Source organism: Juglans regia, chromosome 6 (genome assembly GCF_001411555.2).
Source record: "Juglans regia cultivar Chandler chromosome 6, Walnut 2.0, whole genome shotgun sequence".
Taxonomy (NCBI): Eukaryota; Viridiplantae; Streptophyta; class Magnoliopsida; order Fagales; family Juglandaceae; genus Juglans; species Juglans regia.
In genome coordinates, this window is record NC_049906.1 from 32,396,896 (window position 1) to 32,418,458 (window position 21,563).

The window sequence follows — 21,563 nt, forward strand, 5'->3', positions numbered from 1 at the left end:
AAGATTTTGGAAATAGTCTTGCTGCATTGCATTCATGCCAACTAGATCTAATTTCATAACCTCCACATCGATCTTCTTCTTAAGTACAAATAACTCGATTCTATCACTCCACCTTGGTGACCGCTTCTCTTCTCTCCACAATGCAAGTGTTTTTGTCATTGGTCATGCCAATTAAGGTGTGATTCAATTCAGCCTTTGAAACCTTCTCTGAACATCTTTCTTACCCTTCTTGTCTGGAGGTCTCTCACCAATGAGCTTGACATTGTCTCCCAGAGTGTGGTCTCCTAGTGGACTTGAGTCTAGAATGACTGGATGTTTCCCAGGTGGTTTTCTCTTAGTTGACAATGTCGACATATGCTGCTGATGAGGGGCTCGTCATGACTCTCAATTTCATGGCAGCAAGGTGTATAACATTCTTTTTATAAAAGAATGAAAAACAAGTGTTAACAAGATTCATAAGTTTTAACAGGACTTGGACTAGAGATTGTTCAACCAATAGCCGAAGAAAGCGAGTGGGCATTTCATGGTCCTCAACTAATTCAAGTGCTGGTGTTGAAGTCGAACACAATTCTTAATTGACTTGTTCAGTTATTTCATATCATGCCGTTATGTTAAGGTCTTCATTATTAATGTACTTTTGTGTACCATTATTGCATCTTAACACATGAATATATAGAGAACAACGTACCCATGTTAGTACCTCCGGGAGAACCATTTGAAACCTTAGAAATACAGACATATATATATATATATATATATATATCCCTCTCTCTTCCAAAGCTGAAAAATCTAATCTATATTGGAGGAGAGGAGACCATGTATGTGACGAGCCCCTCATCTCATCATCACTTAATAGAGCTGCTAACTTCATCACAGAGTATTCTATCAGCAAGAAAAAGGTTAGTCAGAGACAGAAATGAATAAATACATCTATCTTCCATTCTTGGTTAATACAAGATGCCAAGTTTGGCAAATGATATTTCAATGTACAATGCATTTTACATTATTAGGAATGCTCAGATGATCTATAGCCTTTTTTTTATGTTGGGGGAAATTAATAGCGGCCGGCGGGGGACTTAATGATCTAAGTTGAAGCATGTCTGAAGGGCGAACACCTAAACTAGCATGGTAAAGATAGAAAAGAGATTGTAAATTAAATTCTATTATGTCGGTGTGTTATTCATTAAATTCTATCAGCTAATAGGTAGAATTACTCATCAGCCAAATATGATCCCAACTAACCAAAACCAGCTCTTATCACATAAACCAAAGCTTTTGGAATCCATTAATAACATGTTGCCTCTCTCTCTCTCTCTCTAAAAAAAAGAAAAGAAAACGTAATGCCTGAAGGAGACTTCTTGGACATCATTACTGTTATGCAGAATAGCCACGTCACAACATATTGGAAAATCAGCCCCAATGTCATGAATACCATGAGTCTCTTAAAACACATGTCAATTTTTCAAAGCACAGTCTCGCTAGATGAACCGTCTTTCATGATATTGTTCAATGCATTCCCTGTTAGAAAACTTCTTCTCTCGCCACCTACACCACTTTCGGATTTTGGACCCCCCAATCCCTACTAATTTTATTGTGAATTCTTTTACTCTCAAAATAAGAGAAAAAGAGTAGAAGAAAAGCTAATACTACTATAATCGGCATTTGGGTTTTATTGTTCTCGTTGATATAATTCCCCGCAACTCTTAGAGCTTCCACCCTGAGATCCTAACTTGAGAATCTATATGCCTCGTTTGATCCTTTATTCCTGAAAATCGTCAAGTCTAAATCACAATTAGACTTTTCTAATTGTGATTTAGACTTGACGATTTTCAGGAATAAACGATCAAACGAGGCATATAGATTCTCGAGTTAGGGTGAAGATCTTGCAACATTGCGCCTTGTGATGCTCTCCAAAAGAATCACCACTTCATAATATGAAAGAACGGTATGAATCTTGTTACACCTTTTGCACTCGTTTCTACGGAACAAAATAGATTCAAGCACCGGAGCTCATATCACTTTAACGCTATGCTACAATGTGCCCTAAAACATATACCTACATATCCTCGTTTAACAGAGACAGCAAAATGACCCTGTAGTTTCTGAATACATGAATTAAATGGGTGCAGGTGCACCATGCTCATTAGGGTTCTGTGGCACAGCCACCTCAGCCGCAGCTGGAACAGCATGCCTACGATGCCGCTCACGGAGATAAAGGACAGTAAGGAGACAAAGGAAAAGTGTCAGTATGGTTGCATTTCCTTCCTCCATTAGCACATCTTCCACCCATTCTTCTACTTTAGGATAGACTTCAGGCAGTGAATCAATCAAATGGACCTAGATTTACAAGAAACAAAACCCAAAATTCATTGTCAGCAAAAATATTCATCACTAATAAATGCTCTTGATTTTTATAATTGACAGTACCAAGCACAAAGAAGAAAACAATGTTTAACATTAGTAAACTCTTAAGATTGGACAACCAGTTAAAAAAAAAAAACAAATTCTCACTTTTTTTCCTCTTTGATTTTCCAAGAGGGAGGAGGATCTCAGATAGAGCTGGCATTGGGTGACCATACTGTCTGACCCCAACACCTACTAACCAGTTGGTATTGGTGGTCCACATACCGACCCCTAACCGACTGACAGAACCCTCCCCCCCTCCCCCTCGCCGTCACCCGATATTACCTCCGATCACCCCCTTCCCCCAAAAAAACAGAGAGAGAGATGGATCTACGGAGGCAAATAGCTCTAAGTGACTGAGGCAGCCATGATCACCCCCACCATGCCTCAGGAGCTCTCCTGAGGCGACAGTATCTCCCCCCTTCTGCCACCACCAATGGATTTGAAGATCCTTAACCGCTGGGAAGATGCAAAACCAAGATTCGTCCCCTCTCCTTTTGCTTCATCATCGTCTCTGTTTCTATTGTGGGCTGCCTGGTCTGTGGGTGGTGGCAATTCCGGCTCTTAACCCCCTTCAGTGCCCAACATTTTATGGAGCCCAACTCGTCTTCGAATCCATTCAGAATAAATCTTTTTTTATAACTACCATAATAGCGTTAAAAATGTGCAAAGGGAAAAAAGAAAAGAACAAATCTGAAAGAGGAAGTGCAAAACTTTGTAAACTGGGCACTAGCAAAAAGTTGTGCTTAGAATTGCTACCATCTCCACGGGTTGTGGGTTTTCTAATTACCTATGAAAGTATTTTTAACCAAATTATCATGTTCCTTCCTCTTATCAGAGAGGGCCTAATTCCTTCACCTAAAATAGACTACCTAATTTATCATGATATTGCAAGTTAAAGGAATTTGAAATGTTATAAAATAATCATAGAAATCCTCTAGTTAGAAATTGCGGAGTTTTTCTATTAATCACAGTATTTGGACCAAGTATATCTCATAATGGGGCGGCCCAGGGGTATTGGGCACAGTAGTAAAGATATTTTAGGAGATGTTTTGCCACCCTTAAATGGAGCACTATACTAATCTTAGAAATCAAAATCTACTGCAATTAGAGCTTCAAGAATGCAAGCTGGTAAACCAGACAAGGAAACTCACCAGGAAACTATTTGCATAGTTCTTTCGTATCCACAAGCTTGTGAGGGCAAGTGAAACTGGCAATTTTGCCGTCTGATCAACCTCTAGGGCTTGATCATAGTATCGCTTGGCAAGATGGAGATCCAATGGAAGTCCTTGGCCATGTTCATGCATGTACCCGAGGTTGAACATGGCTTGTGCATTCATTTGGGATTTGGCATGCATGTAAGCTGTCGCTGCACGATGATAATCCCTCTCAGTACCCTAAGAAAAGAAGAGGGGAAAGATAGAACGTTAAGGAATCATGGAGTGATCCTAGACCGTTAATTAAAATCATCATCCTGAACCTTGAGCGCGCAGAGGCCTATTTCATCCTGTGATACATACCCGACCAAAGTAATATGCATCTCCAATCAGCAACGCTGCATGTTCATTACCCTGCTCAGAAGCTTGCCACCACAAAGAATGTGCACGTTGATGCCTTTCTCCATCTGTGCAGAACTCAGATTCTCCCATGCACATGCTACGCTCGCCATATTTGTCAAGTATCCACGCAGCATTACTCTGTGCCACCTCATAACCTAGATCAGCCATCCTTGCATACAAGAGGAATGCCTTACCCACATCACCTTTTAAGTACGATTCAAGGGCCCATCTAGACAAGGAACTCCATGGTCCCTGTTCTGCAACTAATTTGTATAATGCAGTTGCCTGAAATCAAATAAGCCAAATTATTGATAGGTAGATTTACAAGTGTAAGGCATCTTAACAACTTCCATTATAACTAATTGGAATGTACATGCAACTCAAATATCAACTTTTTGTCTCCCAGCTCAATCGTAGATGGGTAGATCTATAAGTGTTAGGCATCTTAATAACTTCCATAATAACTATATGGAGTTTAAATGCAACTCAAATATCAACTTTTTGTCTCTAACTACACAAGACTTTTGTGCTTTGCTTTTTTTATAAGAAGTTTTTGATAAAGAATTCTTGGTTATCAAAATAAGAAACAACTACATTTGTGAAGCGCCAATTTTGTCCATGGAGAGTCTTGGTATACTTTATGAAAATGAAAAGAAGTCAGTCTCTCCAAATATCTTATTATCAGTAGGAGCTCACAAGTTACTTTTTTTTATTTTTTATTTTATTTTTATAATTAATGAGCTCACAAGTTACTTTCGCAATATCACATATAAAATGATTATATCATTCTATTTGAAATAGCACTAAAATTAGATATGGTTAGATGTTCCATACTGAAAAGTGAGACAACCATTTCAACTAAGAGCCCTCCTTCCGCCGATCCCCCCTCCTGTTCTACATGCCACATGCATTTACCACTATCCAAACCCAACCAATTGAATTAGTATTAAAATCCCAAATCCGACCTATATATTAAAAATGTATTTACATATATATGCAACTATTTTTTTCCCACTAAGCTCAAATATGTATGTAAGTAGTACTTTTTAGTACTTATCCATTAGCAGGTTTGTCATTGACCCGATTCATGTTTGCATTTAGATTTTAGATCAGGAACCAGCTGGCATTCCAAGGCCAATCTACAGCTTGCTCAGACGAGCATGTTCTTCCATGTGACTTAAGTTATATTCCTCAGATGCTGCAAAGAGATTTTTCTATAAGTAATTGAAGATTTTCTTAAAAAACGAGAAGTTACATGGAGCAATTTATTTATTTATTTATCAGTAACAACATAGAGTAATTTTTTGAAGGATGACTTCCTTCAGGAATTAGTCTTCAACTTTTTTGAGCCAATTTTTATTTTCCCAAATTCTTAGCTTATAGCATTACTTATTCCAGCAGACGAATAACATAAACCTCCCTCCTTTCTTTTAACTTCTTACTTTTCCTAAAATAGGAAAGAGAATGAGACTCGCTCTAACAAGAAAATAACCTAAAACTTAAGGGAATGAATACCATAGTTAGAGTTGTTACTTTGATTAAGAGTACTCTCCCTAATTTGCCAACATATTTTGTCTTTCTATTTCCACTTCCATCTAGCATGGCCAACAACCAAGAGAAGCTACAACGAGACTTCCTTTGGGGTGGGTTAGGCAAAGATGTCAAATTTCACTGGTCCACTAAGCTAAAGTATGTTTTCCAATCTCTGAAGTTGGTTTAGAAGTTCGGAATCTGCTATTGTTTAGTTGTGCACTCTTGAGGAAGTGGCTTTGGCATGATCAGAATGAAATGGAAGCATTGTGGAGGTCAATTGTCGACTCTAAATATGGGTGTGTGCGGGGTGAGTTGTGTTTTAATCCAAGGATCTTATGGGATGGGATTATGGAAGAACAAATGAAAATGCTGGGAATAGGTTTCTAATCAAATTAGATTTGAAGTGGAAAATGGAGCTGGAATTGGATTTAGGAATGATGTGTGGTGTGGTGGTAGGGCCCTCTTTTTGATAAGTAAAGATATTGTGTATTATTGATAAACGCTAGGGGCGTAACTAAGCAAGAACTATTAGAATCCATAAAGAACTCAACGTGAGAATTTTTATGAATCAGTCCACTCATACAAAGATTTATACATGAAAGTTCTAAACTCTGACAAAGTTCTTTTGCAATCTCCAAGTTTTGGAAACTATGCCAGATACTCCACATCAAGCACAAAGGACCATCCTTCTGATGTGTATGCCCATGACTCAACCAACTATAAATCCCCAAGCTGCAATTATATCCACATCTAGGACAGCCTCAAGGAAGCTTTCCTAGATGTGTATAATGTTGTTCCTGCTAAGGGTGTTGCTGTGGCAGACCATTTGAAGATTTCTGGTAATCTCCCTCAATAGAATGTTAGCTTCCTTAGAGCAGCTCATGACTGGGAGATAGAAGCCTTTACTGCGTTCTTTAATATACTAAACTCTATTAATTTGAGATGAGGTGGAGACAAGCTCCTTTGGGTCCCTCCAAGCAAGGGATATTCAAGGTTTGCTCTTTTTAAAATGTCCTTATCCCCATGGTTATAATCCATCTCCTTGGAAGACTAAGATACCTTTGAAAGTAGTATTTTTTGCATGGACAGCTTCTCTAGGAAAGATTAATTTATGAAAAAGATAAGTTTTTGTAATTGAATGGTGCTACATGTGTAAGTAGAGTGGGAATCTGTGGATCACCTTTTACTCCATTGCAAGTTGGCGAGTATTTTATGGAGTGATTTTTTCAGCCAGGTTGGTTTGGCTTAGGCCGTGCCTAAAAGAATAGTGAACCTTTTCGCTGCTTGGAGAGGGTTAGGTGGTAGTTCACAAATCACAATTGTGTGGAAAATGATATTAGTTTTAATGCCAGTAATTGAAATCTATACTTACTTTGTAAGATCATGGTACCCCAAACAACCAATCTTGACACAAAATGATGTCAACTCATCATATGGTTTTCTAATAATATATTTTTTAAGAGTAGATTTTCTAACAATTCTGAGCAGGAATACCACCAAACAGAAAGAGATATTTGTTAAACGATACAAAAAAGAAAAAGAAAAAAAGAAGCTTAGTTGTAATGTAAGTAAATTATTAAATTTTTTAAACATAAACACAAACTGAAAAAAAAAAACAAAATTTACCATTATAGGGTTTTTCTTAAGCCCCACACCAGTATGAAACATCTTTGCCAGCTGGTAGAATGCCTTTGGTTGACCCATATTAGCAGACAGCATAAACAGTTCAGAAGCTATCCTCAAATCCTTCTTTACCCCAATCCCTTTTAGATACATTACTCCTAGGTTATAGCGGCCGCCAGCATCATCATTATTAGCAGCCTTCTCAAAGTACTCTTTTGCCTGTAATGGAAAGGATTAGTTCATGGCATATAATTTGAAATTACCCTACCAATAGACCTAAAACCACTTGAGTATACATCAGTTTTTTTTTTGATAGGTATACATCAGTTTTTGATGGGGAGTATACATCAGTGAGGACAAAGAAATGAAACATTGGTCAAGGAAAGGTAAGCAAATGCTTAAAGTAGAAGTAATAGAACAACTTTGCAGCTCCCAAATGAAGGTTAAAAGAAAGAAAACTCAAAGACCATCTTTAAAATCCAAATGCATATTTTTTTCATAACAAGCAACATAGTTGAGCCTTTCAAAATTATTGGGGAAAGAAACATATGATATAATATATGTTTGAGGAAGGAAAGAAAGAAACAAAAAGGGTTATATATTGGTTAAAAGACACCAAGAACAGACGTGACTGCTCTTAATAGCTATCGATTTTCTACCTAAGTAGAGCTTTTGAATTTCTATTCTTTATCCTCTCATTAATTGGGTGCTATCTCCGGCACATTTCCTGTGTATTTGGGTTGTGCATCTTTGCACTGTCATAAGATTGACTAAATTATTAGAAAAGCAACAGAGATTTTTTGCGCATCAATGCGTGAAGAGACGATGACATCGTGGAGAACTAGATCAAAGAGCATAAGGTGCCAAGGACATATGTCCATTCCCATCAACGGAAATGCATGCTATATCACAAACATACAGACATTGGCCACCCCTTCCATGTAGCTCATGAACTAGACAATTATTTTACATGTAAAACAAAATAAACACCAAGCTCTCCAAATAGACATGTAAATCAAAATAAACTTTCATCCAATGCAACTTAACACACCCTCACCTAAACAATGGACATGTAAGCAGATAAGAGTTTTTCCATCACCCAGTTCAATTTTATTTTCATCAAATGCAATTTACACCCCCTCACCAAGCATATTGCCATGTACTAATACACATGGTATGTCCATAGAGCTTTTACCAGGCTCACCTTGTTCACTTTTATTATCTTTATTAACCAACTAACAAAACTATGTGATTTTCCAAAAAATTCTTCCCTTCCAAAACCTGTTGCTTTTTTATTTGATTTATTTTTTTCTTTTAGATGATATATTATGAACTATTAGTATTTATTAAAAAAAACTATTACAAACTATTAGTACTTCTAAAAAAATATATAGCATGAATTACTAGTAAACAAAGTGCAGCAAGTGCTCTTTCAGCTCAAATATAGTGGTGCTAATCACTATGATATGGATTAAAAAGCAATTTATTCTCTGTCAAGGGTGAAAAAAATGGTGTCATACTAATTAACAATACGGTAAATTTGGATGGCTCCAACCAATGGGAAGTGGAATTTATTAGATCGACACGTGATTGGGAGATGAGTCTCTTTCTTTCATTCTATGCCCGCTTGTGCTTGGTTCAATTGCGAGCAGGGTGAGAAGATTGGTTATGTTGGGCACCCTCCAAGCAAGGGGTATTTGAAGTGAAATCACTTCACCACACGGTTATTCCCCACGAAAGCTCATGGAAGAATATATGAAGTAAAGCTCCTTTGGGAGCGGCTTCCTTTGTTGAGGTGGCAGTGTTAGAGAAAATTCCAACACTGGATAATTTAAAGAGGTGATGTGTTAGTGATAAATTGATGTGGTACGTGCATAAGGATAAAAAAAACTGTGGACCATTTCTTATTTGAGGGTGACATTGCTAGTGTATTAAGGCAAGCTGTCTTTAGCCTCATCAGATTCAAAAAGGTAATTCCACAACGGGCGATGAACCTTCTATCGTGCTGGAAAGGTCGGTTTGATAACCAACAAAGTGAAACTAATATTTGGGAGAGAGAGAGAGAGAGAGAGAGAGAGGATTAACAGAAGCTTAGAGTAAACAAGAAACAAGAAGACTGTGCAGGAGCTTGAGCCTCCCCTTTTAGAACGTTTTTTTTTTTTTTGATAATTAATTTTAATCTCCCCTTTTAGAACGTTACCACTGATGTTTGCATACGAACGTTGTTCCAACTTTAGCTTTCAAGAAATGATCTAATCAGATGTATCTACTGTATACACCATGTGAATAATAATTGTAAAAAAAAAAAAAAAAAAGCTTCAATGGGAATAAATTCGATTCAGATTTTAATAAAATAGACAGAGAAAACAGTAATTTGTTAGAAAAGAGAGAGACATAACAACGTAGAGAAAAAAGTGAGTAGGTGGGGCAAGTTAAGCAACTCAGTCCATAATCAGAGTATAGACAAACATGTAAAGTTTAGCATATAAGGGCTCGTTTGGACACTTGGAGTATCTTAGAATTCTGTGAATAGTAGTAAAATTGTTTGAGTTGGATATTTTATAGAATTTTGAGAAATAAGAGAAAAGAAGTTTGAATAAAAATATTATAAAGTTAAAAAAATTGTTTGAATATAATTTTTTAATATTATTGTTATTTTGAAGTTTGTAAAAGTTGTGTTCATTTTTGTGTTAGGATAATGATTAGGTAATGATTAGATGAAAAATTTTAAAATTTGAAATTGAAAAGTATTTTATGTTTGAATGGTGTTTGAGAATGAAATTATGTGAAGTTTTGAGAATTCTGTATCTCAACTCTATATCCAAATGTTCCCTAAATCAGTAAACCAAGATAATCTTACTTTGGTGTAATTCTTCTTGTCAACTCCATAGCCTTTGATATATAAATACCCCATCCCATTATAAGCCGAATAAAGTTGCAGTCTGGATGCAAGGGTAAGCCATTCAAGCGCTTTGGTGTAGTTCCTCTCAACCCCAGCTCCCCGAGCATATATCTCCCCAAGAAGTTCCATTGACCTCGGCTCCCCCTTCTCCACAGCCTTCAGAAACCACGACATTGCCTTGGCATGATCACGCCTCAATCCTCTCATCCCAAAGTAATAAAACAGCCCAATCCTGTACATGGCTCCAGCGTTCCCTTTCAATGCCTGATATTCCAAAATCTGGACCTCCTCATCATCCTCCCCTCTGGACTTTCTTAGGGCCTCCTTATTCTCCTCAGCCCCATTGTTGATCCTGATCGGTTCAATCACAGGAGAATATTTTGAAATCAAGAAACTGTTTACGGCTACTTCTGCTAACTCGGCGTAAAGTTTCACTGCTTTTTCATGCATCTGCAAATAGTCAAAGATAAAACAGTTGGTAGAAAATTATTAACAAGAAGAATAGCCTTACAACATGAACTCCAAAACCATTATTACTAGAGATAATTGCCATACATTACTGGATACAATTTTCCTCAACGATGATTAGAATTAGACAAAATTTAATTTTAAAGGAATATGCTAGATTTGAAACGTTTATTTAGTTTTTTTTCAACTTATCAAAAAAAAATTAGTTTTTTTTTTTTGTTAAATAATTTCAAGATCCAGTTGTCCGCACATCCAAATATAAATGTACCATATAACTCAATTTGGTAGATGATACATGTGAGATAAAATAAAGAAAGGGAACACAACAAGAAAAAAAAATACTCGTATTATCTTTGATATTGAACCACTAAGCTCGAGGTCTTTTCCCAGCAACCAAGTTGAGCCTAGGGCTTCCATTCATGAAATTATCAATTTCTTTTTTCAATCAGTCCCTATGCGAACACAATTGCATAACCACAAAAGTTCACAAATTGAAAGGAAAATACGAAATTTCTATAACTATGAAGCACTCACATCTTGGCGCAAGTAGGTATACGCAAGGGCCATCTTGGACTGCATGTTACCTCCCTCGGAAGCAAAGTGATGGTACATAAAAGCCTTGGCCTTGTTCTTTTCCCTCATCATCCCCAATCCGTAAAGAAATCCTAGCACCGACCTCGCGTGCGCGTTGCCCTCGTCCGCGGTGGCCTCGATCTCCCCCACCGCCTCCTCCGTCAACCGCGCGTCGCCAGAGCTCGCCGCCAATAACATCTTCGAAACACCTGAGATGTACAGAGCATCGTTTTCCGGAACGGGATCGGACGAGCCGGCAGCCGAAGAGGAGCCCGGTTCGAAGATCGGGCGCCAAGAACCGGGGTCGAGCTCGTCCTCGGACTTATGGGGTGAGTCGGACTCGCCAAATTCATCCCACTCGGGATTGTCAAGGCGAGTGGGGTCGGGCGAGTCGTCGGAGGAGATTGAAGTGTCTTTGAGATCATCTTCAGAGAGAATGAGGATGTAGGGTCGGGCGGTGAGAGATAGAGGGTAGAGAGAGAGAACGAGGAGAGAGAGTAAGAGCTTCAGAGTTGCGATACGCATCGTTTCGTCGACGAGGAGGAGGAAGAAGAAAGAGATTAGGACACTGACGCCGGACCGGACGGTGACGGTGTGTGAGCGTGAAATTCTGGACTGGTGGATTTCACACGTATAAATATGTTTGGTTGCCACTTCAATTTCCGTTACTTGGCCAATCACATTTTGCCATGTCAGATATTGAATTACATCTTCTTCTTTTTTTTCGAAACTCATTTGATTTTATTTTTATAGGTAAATAAGAACTTTATGAGAGAATAGTAAACATATAATATAGGAATACTTATATATGATTGTCTAAAAATATAAAATAAATAAAATAAAATAATAATAATAATAATAATTATGAAAGCTTATGCTGTTAAAATTTATTACAATCGACAAATGGAATAAGATACTTATAAAAAACGTTATAAGTGGAAATATATTTCATCTTAAAATTCTCATCTTATTTCATCACATCACATTTTATCTTTTCTCAAACATAATTCAAATATAAAATTTTCAAATTAATCATTATAATTTTTACAAACTAATCATTACAATTTTTTCAAATTTTTTTAAAAAAATCAATTTTTTCAAATCTCTAAACAAAAATAATATTATAAAATAATATTTTAATTTTATAATATTTTTTTATTCAACTTTTGCTCTCTCTTTTTTCAAAACTAAAAAAATATTCGACTCAAACTATGTCACTACTATTCATAAACTATAAATTTTCATCTCATCACACTCTCAAAATGAGCCTTTATTGTTCATGATCCTCTTCTCCAACCATATGCACCATAAATGGATCGAGACCATAAATAATAACTTAGTAACCCATTTTATTTATTTGAATTTTGTACCATTCACTTTTATCATATTCAAATTGATTATTATTTATTTTTTATGAATATTGTAGCAGAGAATCACACAAATAAGATTGACAATCAGATTTGGACATAATCAAGCACCTTAACAATTCTATAGAAAATGCATGACTGAATCTATGAAAAGAATCAGTTTAAAAAATTATCCAAATACAAGAATTGTATTAGCACAAAAGTTTATTACATGAATTCAATAGAATTCAAAATTATCATCATTCAAGCAAGTTCATCCCTAGCATCACCAAAAAATCAGCCCTCCATTCGAAACAAGAAATAATTCTTTTATGAAAGATTGCCATCTCCCAAACCCTATCTTCCTTCTTATCTTCACCAGCCATCCTCCTGAGGAAAGAACATCACGTACAAACCTGCATAGGTAATACTCTAGATTTCCAGGCGCAGATTGCGAGCCACTTTTCACTTAATAAACATTCAAATTAGAAAAATACTTTTTGTTGAACAAATGTATCCCATTGAGTTAGCTTTTCAATGCATCTTGATTCGCCTCAATCAGATATCTGACGAGAGAGATATGACAATAATACTGACGGCTGCTCAAAGAAGCTTCCAGATCGGATTCTTGTCAATTCCATCTCTCAACTCATTTACTCAGCGCTTCATGTTTTAGGTTTTCTTTTTGAGTTGGATCAAGCCCACTTGAGTTGAAGACTATCTATTGGGCTTTGGATATAGAAAATTCCTCAGTTGATTGTGTTTTTCTTCCTTATTTATGTCAGGCTTGGGCTAAATCGTTCTTAAGTTCATTCATGACATAAAATCATTAAAAATGAATCAAGATTTGGACACTATGAAATTGAAGTTCAAGTTGAAAAAACATAATCAAACTGTCCAAATAACACATATAATCTAACAATTAAACCCGTAGAAGTAATGTTCAGAGTACACTTTTGTGCACTCATCAAGCATTGACTACAATTTGAGTACAATCATAAACTTTTCCATATCCATGTCCATCTATGTTAAATCATTTTTTTTCTATTCTCTAACCTTCATCAAAAGGTTGATAACCAAAAAAAAGTACTTTTAGCTAAAATTTAACTAAAGCTTTAGGGGGTGAGATCAAATCTTGCTCAAAGTATCCATATAGTTTTTCTTAATTTGACTATTTAGTTTGGATGAATGATTAAATAGGATAACAATGATAGAAACTTGAAAGTCATAGTCAGATCACAATACATGTCAAAATAAATGAAAATCTAGGGGGGCAATTTGTACTTTCCCTTTTCAATTACAAGGCATGTCATCGATTGATATGTAATGACTATTTGCAATAAAAGGCTTTGATATTATGAGAGGTACTCTTTGTGTCAACATATAACTCCTTCATTCTACCTTCACCCACATCCTATATTTTTGAAAAATTATATTATTTAGCTAGCTAGTAAAATGTTTACATAACATAATTTAACTTGAAATATAAATTTTAAAATCTAAATCTTAAAAATCAACATTTACTATTTAAGTGATATGGATGATGTACTCTATACACTAGTTTGAGAATAGAATAACTATTTATTTTTAGTTGTCTTCCAAGCTTTAGCACTCCTATTTTGTTTTCCCCCATTTCTAAGCACATATGTGTAATTGGAGTTCATCAACGACTACTTCAACCTAGTTTTTTATAAAGTGCTCCTCCTTGTAACCTTATATAGCAATCAACCTTTTAGTCATTCGACGCTTGCAATGAAGGACTCATAACATTCCATTTACTATGTTTGTTTTAGAGTTTCTTTAGCAAAGGTACTCTTTCTTAGCAAATTGTGAATAAAAAGTAAGTTACAAAGCAATAGTAGAAATAGTATAATTACAACTAAAGTATTAAGAAAACCCTATTTGCAGTACCCAACTCCCTTTCGCACTCCTTGTGTGGCTAAAACAAACCGTTTCATTTAATGGTTGAAATGAATTGTTTTAGATGGGAAAATCCTAAACGCTTGAGGAGACTGAAGCCTCTTCCCCCTTCCCTTTTCCTCCTTGAAACCCCTTCCTCCCGAGTTCGTCCCCTTCCTCTCGAGTCTGATACCCCTTTTCTCCCAAGTTCATCATGTTCCTTCCTACCACCTAAGCTTCGTCCATGCCTTTCCTCCTAAGCCCAAACTTCATCTCTTTTGTGCGATAGTCCCCTTCTGTCTGAGCCCTAATCGAGTCTCCTTTGTGCCGGCAGTTCCTTTATCCCCTTCCTTTGTGCCGAAGGTTTGTAATTTTTTTTTACACTTTAATTTGTTTTAACACTGTCATGCATGGGGTTGATTTTACTTCTATTAGTTATTGGATATTTCTTAGTGTTCTTGATTGATAGTCGCAGCTTAGAGTTTTGCTCTTGGATTTTATACATTTTTTTTGTTGATTTTGATATAACAGTTATTGAATAATGATTCCTAATTGTTTAGGTCTTGATACTTTGTTCATAATAACCTTTACATATGTGTAGATAATGGTTTGATATGTAGATTGAAATGAACTCGGTAGAATAATTCAATGGATTTATTTTTATTTTGGAGAATGTATCTATCGTGATCATTCATAATCATTACTGTAACGCCTATCCTTGTGGTGGGGCTTTAGAAAATAGTTTTTGAAAATGAGACGGGAATTACTGACCCTTTTAAAGCTTGTTTCATTTCCTTCCCAGGATATAAAAGATTCTATATTTTAAATTAAAACATACTTTATAAATCTAAGAGAGAGTTTTGCAGCAGAATCATTAAATTAAATTAAAAGGTCATTTACAAAAATATGACTTTCATGCATTATATAAAAATCTGCCTAGGCTTCTGTCATACTTCCCTTAGGTCATAGCTGTCCTAACGCTTCTTCCTTGTTTTGTCCTTGAGAGAGTGAGGGACATACATAAAAACTAAAGTGAGTTGAATACTCAGTAAATGTTACTTCATACTATAAACTATACTAACATAAGTTTCCATTCATGCATTCATCGTTTATCTACATACTTTACATAAAACATTTATTCCATTTAAAAATATTACAAGGTGAGATTTTTCTTTAAAAATGTTTTCATTTCTTAAAACGTTTCCCACACCTTATACATCCTTCATAAAGAGTTAAATGATTATACAACATTCAATTTAACTATTTTCACTTTTCCTCTAGCCGGTATACACTATTACGCCCCCATATGTTGGGGTTAGAGGTCTTTTGGACCCGAATTCCACCTGTGGCTACAAGTTGGAAATTCTTTTCAGTCAGGGGGTAGCATTGGGTGCATTACTAGTACTACTTACCAGTCATTGCAATCAGCCCAATCATTTGGTACCATCATTCATTTAGGCATGACCGAGTATTTTTATACATTAAAACATTCATTCATTTCAATCATTTCCTTTTAATTTTCATTCATTCATTCTTCATCAGTCCATTTCATTACATAAACATCATTTAAAAGCATAAGCATAAACATCATCAGTAAACATCAATTCAAAGCATAAGCTTACATCATTTCATAGCACATTTAAAAGTTGTTTCATAGCCTCATTTAAATACACTTTCATTGCATCATTCCAACATCATTTAAAAGTATCAAACATAAACCTCAACATTTCCTTTCATGAAAATAGGGACAATAGCTACTACGTATAGCATACATTCACATGCATACAACTATTACTTTGGGTGCATAAATAAGGACTATTAAAGAAGGTCTTTACATACATATACCTTTAAATACTTATACTTAGCATACTTTCATAAAACTTCATTTCATAAGTATCATAAAGAGAAATATTTCTTTTCATTTTTATATCATTAGAAAACTCTATAAGAGTATGAACATAATACTTATCTGGATTCAATGTTATATTCATTTCATGCAATTCATTTGTGTGCGTGTCAGATGACAACCTATATGCGTACATAACCTTAACATCATTTCATTTTCAAGTGCATAAATAACTAAACTTAGAAAATACATAAACTTCTCTTCACTAGGACTTCATTCACTTAGACACACTTATCACGTTTCCTAAATTCTCAACCTATAGTTTAGGACCCACTTAAGGTCACATTTCCAAACACAACATTCTATTCCATGTTCTTATCCTTTAAAGTGAGCCTCCATGATTCACTTTCAAGATTAAGACACACTATCACCTTCATTATACTCTTCCTACCCAACCATCACTTGTAATGCATAACTCGGACCAACCAAGTTATACAATCCAATCCTAGTCAATACATACATACATTCCTTCGTTCATGCGTAATCCAATCAACATTTCATCGTAATCCTAACCAAGCATAATAAACAACTTTAAACCAACCTTGAGACTTAAACATTGTGTACTCATGCTTAAGACAGATTATCCATTACATATAATAAATCTGTCCGGCACATGTGTCCAACCAAATTACACATGTACCCTACCCCTTTTATCACCTAAGATCAACATATAATCCATTAATGCCCGCTTATGTAAACAAACTCCATACTCCAATGCTAACCTCCAACTCAACCCCATACAACATGACACTTCATACAACCCATCTAACTAAGCTTGTCCCGACACTTTACACAACATACCTTCATTCACAACTACACATCCCTTCACGTCACATAGCTCACAATCATTTCCAAATAACATTGTAATCCTATCACTTCACATGGCATCCAACCATTTCACAACTACACCATCACCCATTCTTCACGCAATATAACTCCACACTTAATCCCCATCACTTAGTATTACTCCCTCAACCTCCACTACATCACAATTGCACAACTCCGCCACTTCACACTACTTACAGCCATAACACAAACTACTCAATAACATTTGTCACTTCACATGACATACACAACATACAACCACACATCCCATCACACACATGACATCCCGCCACTTCACAACTACACCATCACCCAACACTTCACAAATAACATCACATTCCACAATGACGTAACACACTTCACATATACTCCCATCACTTCACAACTACGTCACACAGTTCACAACATTGCACACTTCACAAAAACAACACAGTCCACAACACAATCAAGCTTCATAATAAATAAAATATCAAGGAAAGGAATAAGAATTATATCATGCGTTGGGGCAGACCCGTTGCGTCGCTTGCTGTCCGGCAAGGTCCCACGGTAGCGGCTATGCGCACATAAGGAGGAGTCGGTTGAGGCGTGGTGGTTGTGACCTTAAAACAGGGGCTGTTTGGGTGGCCGTAGCGTGGTGTGGTGGTAGAGGGGGCTAACGATGGTGGCGGTAGAGCCGTGGGTGGAGGGGAGTAGGGGCTGAGCTAGAGTTTGGTGGTGTGAGGTGGCTGAGGTCGTGGCTGGAGGAGGCTCGGGAAGGGCATGATGGAGGCCGTGGTGGAGAGAAATAGAGGTGAGGGGGAGAGGCATGGATCTGAGAGGGGAAAGGGTAGGGTCGCGGTGGTGGGTGTGGGGTGACATCATGGTGGCTCACGGTGGCACTGGGAGGATGGGTTGAGGCCGAGAGGAACATCGAGGGAGCGCGAGAGAGAGGCCTCAGGTTAATTTGGGATATGGCGGACGGTAGTGGCTCGACTTGGAAGGAGGCTCACAATGGCAGTTCGGTGCTGGGATTTGGGTTGAGCTGTGACGACACATGACTAGGGTTGGCAATATGTGACACGACCCGTTAACCCAATATGAACACGACATGATAAAAGTGGGTTAGGATTTAGTTTTAACGGGTCACCATAACACTATCTGGAACTTTGTACCCTACATCGCATCAATTTTGTCAGCAAATATGTAGGGTAAAAGAAGAATTAGATGACATGGTTGCGAGTGGTCACATTAGACTGCGGGAGATGACATTAGTTATGAGGACAAAGTACAACAAGTATTTGAGAGATTTTACTATAGCTAATATTTTTTTATATGTAACTTTTGTCTTTCACCCTCGGTTTAAGGTGGATGACATGGTATTTGGATTGGGCCTGGAATACAGGCAAGCATGGACAGAGCTTATTGCAACAAGGGTTTGAGAAACCCTTAGTAGATTATTTGATGAGTTTACCGTCCTACGGGGTGATAGTATTGCGGCACTTACACCTACCCCCGACAAGTTCCAAAAGTCGAGGTTGGAAAAAGACGTAGATTGGACTGGGGTGAGAGGTTGGAGCGGACCCCTTTCATTTGGAGTTTTGTAGAGGTTCAGTCAGAGATAGACAGATACTTAGCAGTGGAGCTTCTACCATTTTCACGAGATTTCGATATATTAAGTTGGTGGAAGGTAAATGCCGTGAAGTATCTCGTCCTTGGAGAGATAGCCCGCAGTCTTTTGGCCATCCATATTAACACCATAGCTTCAAAGTCGGCCTTTAGAACCAGAGGGCATGTATTGGATTCATTTTGGAGTTTATTAGCTCCTATCACTATGAAGGCTTTGATTTGCATGCAGAATTGGATCAATGCACAAATAAAGTAGTTGTAGTGCCCTCATCTACATGTTTCTCTTTAGAACAATCAACCTCGACATGATATCATAAAATGGAATATTAGAGAAGGTATCAACCCAACTTGACTATATATTACGCTTGTTTAATATGTACATGAATACATAAATAGTTATGGTTTACCTATTGCTTAAGTAACTCATCTCTCACATTTGGGGTATCTGGATAAGTACTACTTTTTGAAGAAAAAGCTGACTTCCTAGTAGATGAGGTGGGTTTGTCACCTCTTTAGAATTACTTGAACATCCCGGATAGGGAATTGACAGTCCAAAAAGATATGGAATTTGTAGTCCAAACGGGACTCCTGTCGGTTCCTGCAATTTACAATATCAAATCATAAATGTAATCTCAACAAATCCCTTTGAACATAACCACTTTGAAAATGAAATTTATCATCCCATTTCTCCATAAAAAAGGGTTAGCATTTGGACTTAGTGCAAAAGGTGGAAAATATGTAGATGGCATAGTTCCATGATAACCATGCATATAGCTATACGTTAACCAATCTGGATATAATGGTTTTAATATTTCCTTAAATAATATCGACTAATGATTTATAACAAAATTACAAATCAAACCAATAACATGACTTTAGAATAACACAAGAATACTTGAGTGAATGTAGCAATGTTCGCAGGCATTGCAGCAGTATTGGTAGGTCTTGCAGATGTGCCTTGTTCCCCTTTCTTTATCTAGTTGTACACTAATTATACATATTTAGAGTACAAAACTAACATCAAGAATGGACTGGTGAACCATCTTGATATATTTAAACAAAATAGGAAATTAAAAAAAAATAAGTAACAAGAAGAAATATACAAATGTCCAGCGTGCATGTGTGGATGTTAAAATGGAGCACGGTATAGATTTGAATACTTGCTCTACACTTAGGTTTATCCTTTTATCGACAAGATTGTCATTTGCTTGTTAAAAAAAAGACTTAGATGTTAAAAAAGTCGCATCCATTATTCATCATGGTGGGGCTACCTAATTTAATTCAGTAGGGAATCAAGCACAAAGAGGAAGTGAGAAAGAAATAGATTGGAAGACAGCAAGATAAAAAAAAAATCATACACTTTTCCTATTTTCTATCCTTTTAAGACTCAAATTAAATTGTGTTGGTTTATTTGTTTTTGCTGCACCAAAGATTCTCTCCGCCTATTTCAAGGATAGAAAAAAGAAAACAAAAAAGAAAAGAAGAAAAGTTTATATGAAATGGAAATGGGAGAAAAGAAGAATCACAATTCATGGCATATAATTCCCCTAGCATAGCCCCACTTTGTTTCCAGATATGAAGTGAGAGCATAGGATATGTCATCAACTAAATTTAGCTTCATTTTTTTTTAATTTATTAAGAAACAGACTTCATTTTATTCAATGAATCGAAATTACAACTGCGACTTATCAATACAAGAAAATCCAGATTATAAGCCAAACTATGCATCTGCTCTGGGGCATCCCCGCACACATTGTGACGGACATTATCTTAATTTCTCAATAACTCTCTCTTAATGGAGAAAACACTCTGTAAAAATAAAACTGAATAGTCCCCTCCATCCTCCTAGGGAGGAGGAGTATAGGACACTGCTGCTATGGACACCGACTCCAATAGCCTATTTATTCTTTATTAATAACTAAAGAACAAAAAACTATACTACAAAACACAACAATACCAACAGAACCACAAGTACTGGCATGAACCCAGACAGCACGCCCACCGCAAGCATTGATTTCACGAGCCCAGACGGCACGAGCACCTAGCTCTCGCAAGGACATCAACCTCCACACAGGTTAGCCGTACGACCACCGGCTGTAGCATCGCCCGCTATTCTCGACCAGCTCTTGCCCCTGATTGCGTTCAATCTAGCGACTCAACACCTCATTCGGGTAAAAAACAAAAACACTAAAAAAAAAAAAGAATTACAGAAGCCAAAACACACCAACTCTAAATAAACAACACATGGGTTGAAGAAACACATGGCTCATTCTAAACAAAAACCCAGCATGTTTGCAAACAGTGGGAAGACAACTAGGGTTTCATCTCTAACTATTAGCCGTTGCCCCTAACCTTTTTTTTTCTTTTTTCCTCTATTTTCCTTTCTCCTTCACCCGTGCACCTCCGCATGAACATTTGCCTCTGCGACCGCCGCCCACCTCCCGCACGAGCATCAGTCTTCCACCATCGCTCCCAGCTTTTCCTGCCATCTACCACCACTATCCCTTTCGCACGAACATAGCCCAGATGGGCATCACCTAGTTGCCCTCTCACCCAGCTTCCCACCACCATCCCTCTTGCCTGTTCCCCACCATTAGCCACCTCCACCTTGGTTTCAAACTTCCCCTCCACCGTTGCACAAGCACCAGTTACTTCTAGCTTCCTCCACCATACTCGAAAAAAACCAGAGGCTCCCGTGGCTCATCGGGATCCTTTACCTGTGGCTCATCACTGGCTTGAGTTTCCTCAACACATCGTGAGGGAGAAGCTTCGCACGGCCACCCGATGACCATCGCACAGCCACCCATCGATTACCATCACAACCACCCAGGCGGATCTACCAGGATACACGAGCACGGGCACCCATCGCACAGGGCATGACCATCACGGCTATCGCACTATCACACATCGATGACCATCGC

The 21,563-nt window shown here is 37.2% G+C and overlaps 1 protein-coding gene across 1 annotated transcript; it reads right to left on the reverse strand.

Annotated features, from left to right (window-relative positions):
• Nucleotides 1–1,904: 1,904 nt before the first annotated feature.
• On the reverse strand, nucleotides 1,905–11,664 carry LOC108980347 (ERAD-associated E3 ubiquitin-protein ligase component HRD3A). Its single transcript, XM_018951236.2, has 6 exons — nucleotides 11,023–11,664; nucleotides 9,979–10,470; nucleotides 7,122–7,337; nucleotides 3,924–4,247; nucleotides 3,558–3,800; nucleotides 1,905–2,337 (listed from the first exon to the last, which is right to left on the reverse strand). The coding sequence occupies exons 1-6, from the start codon at nucleotides 11,584–11,586 to the stop codon at nucleotides 2,116–2,118; spliced, it is 2,061 nt and encodes a 686-aa protein (XP_018806781.2). The 5' UTR covers nucleotides 11,587–11,664; the 3' UTR covers nucleotides 1,905–2,115.
• Between the last annotated feature and the right edge of the window lie 9,899 nt (nucleotides 11,665–21,563).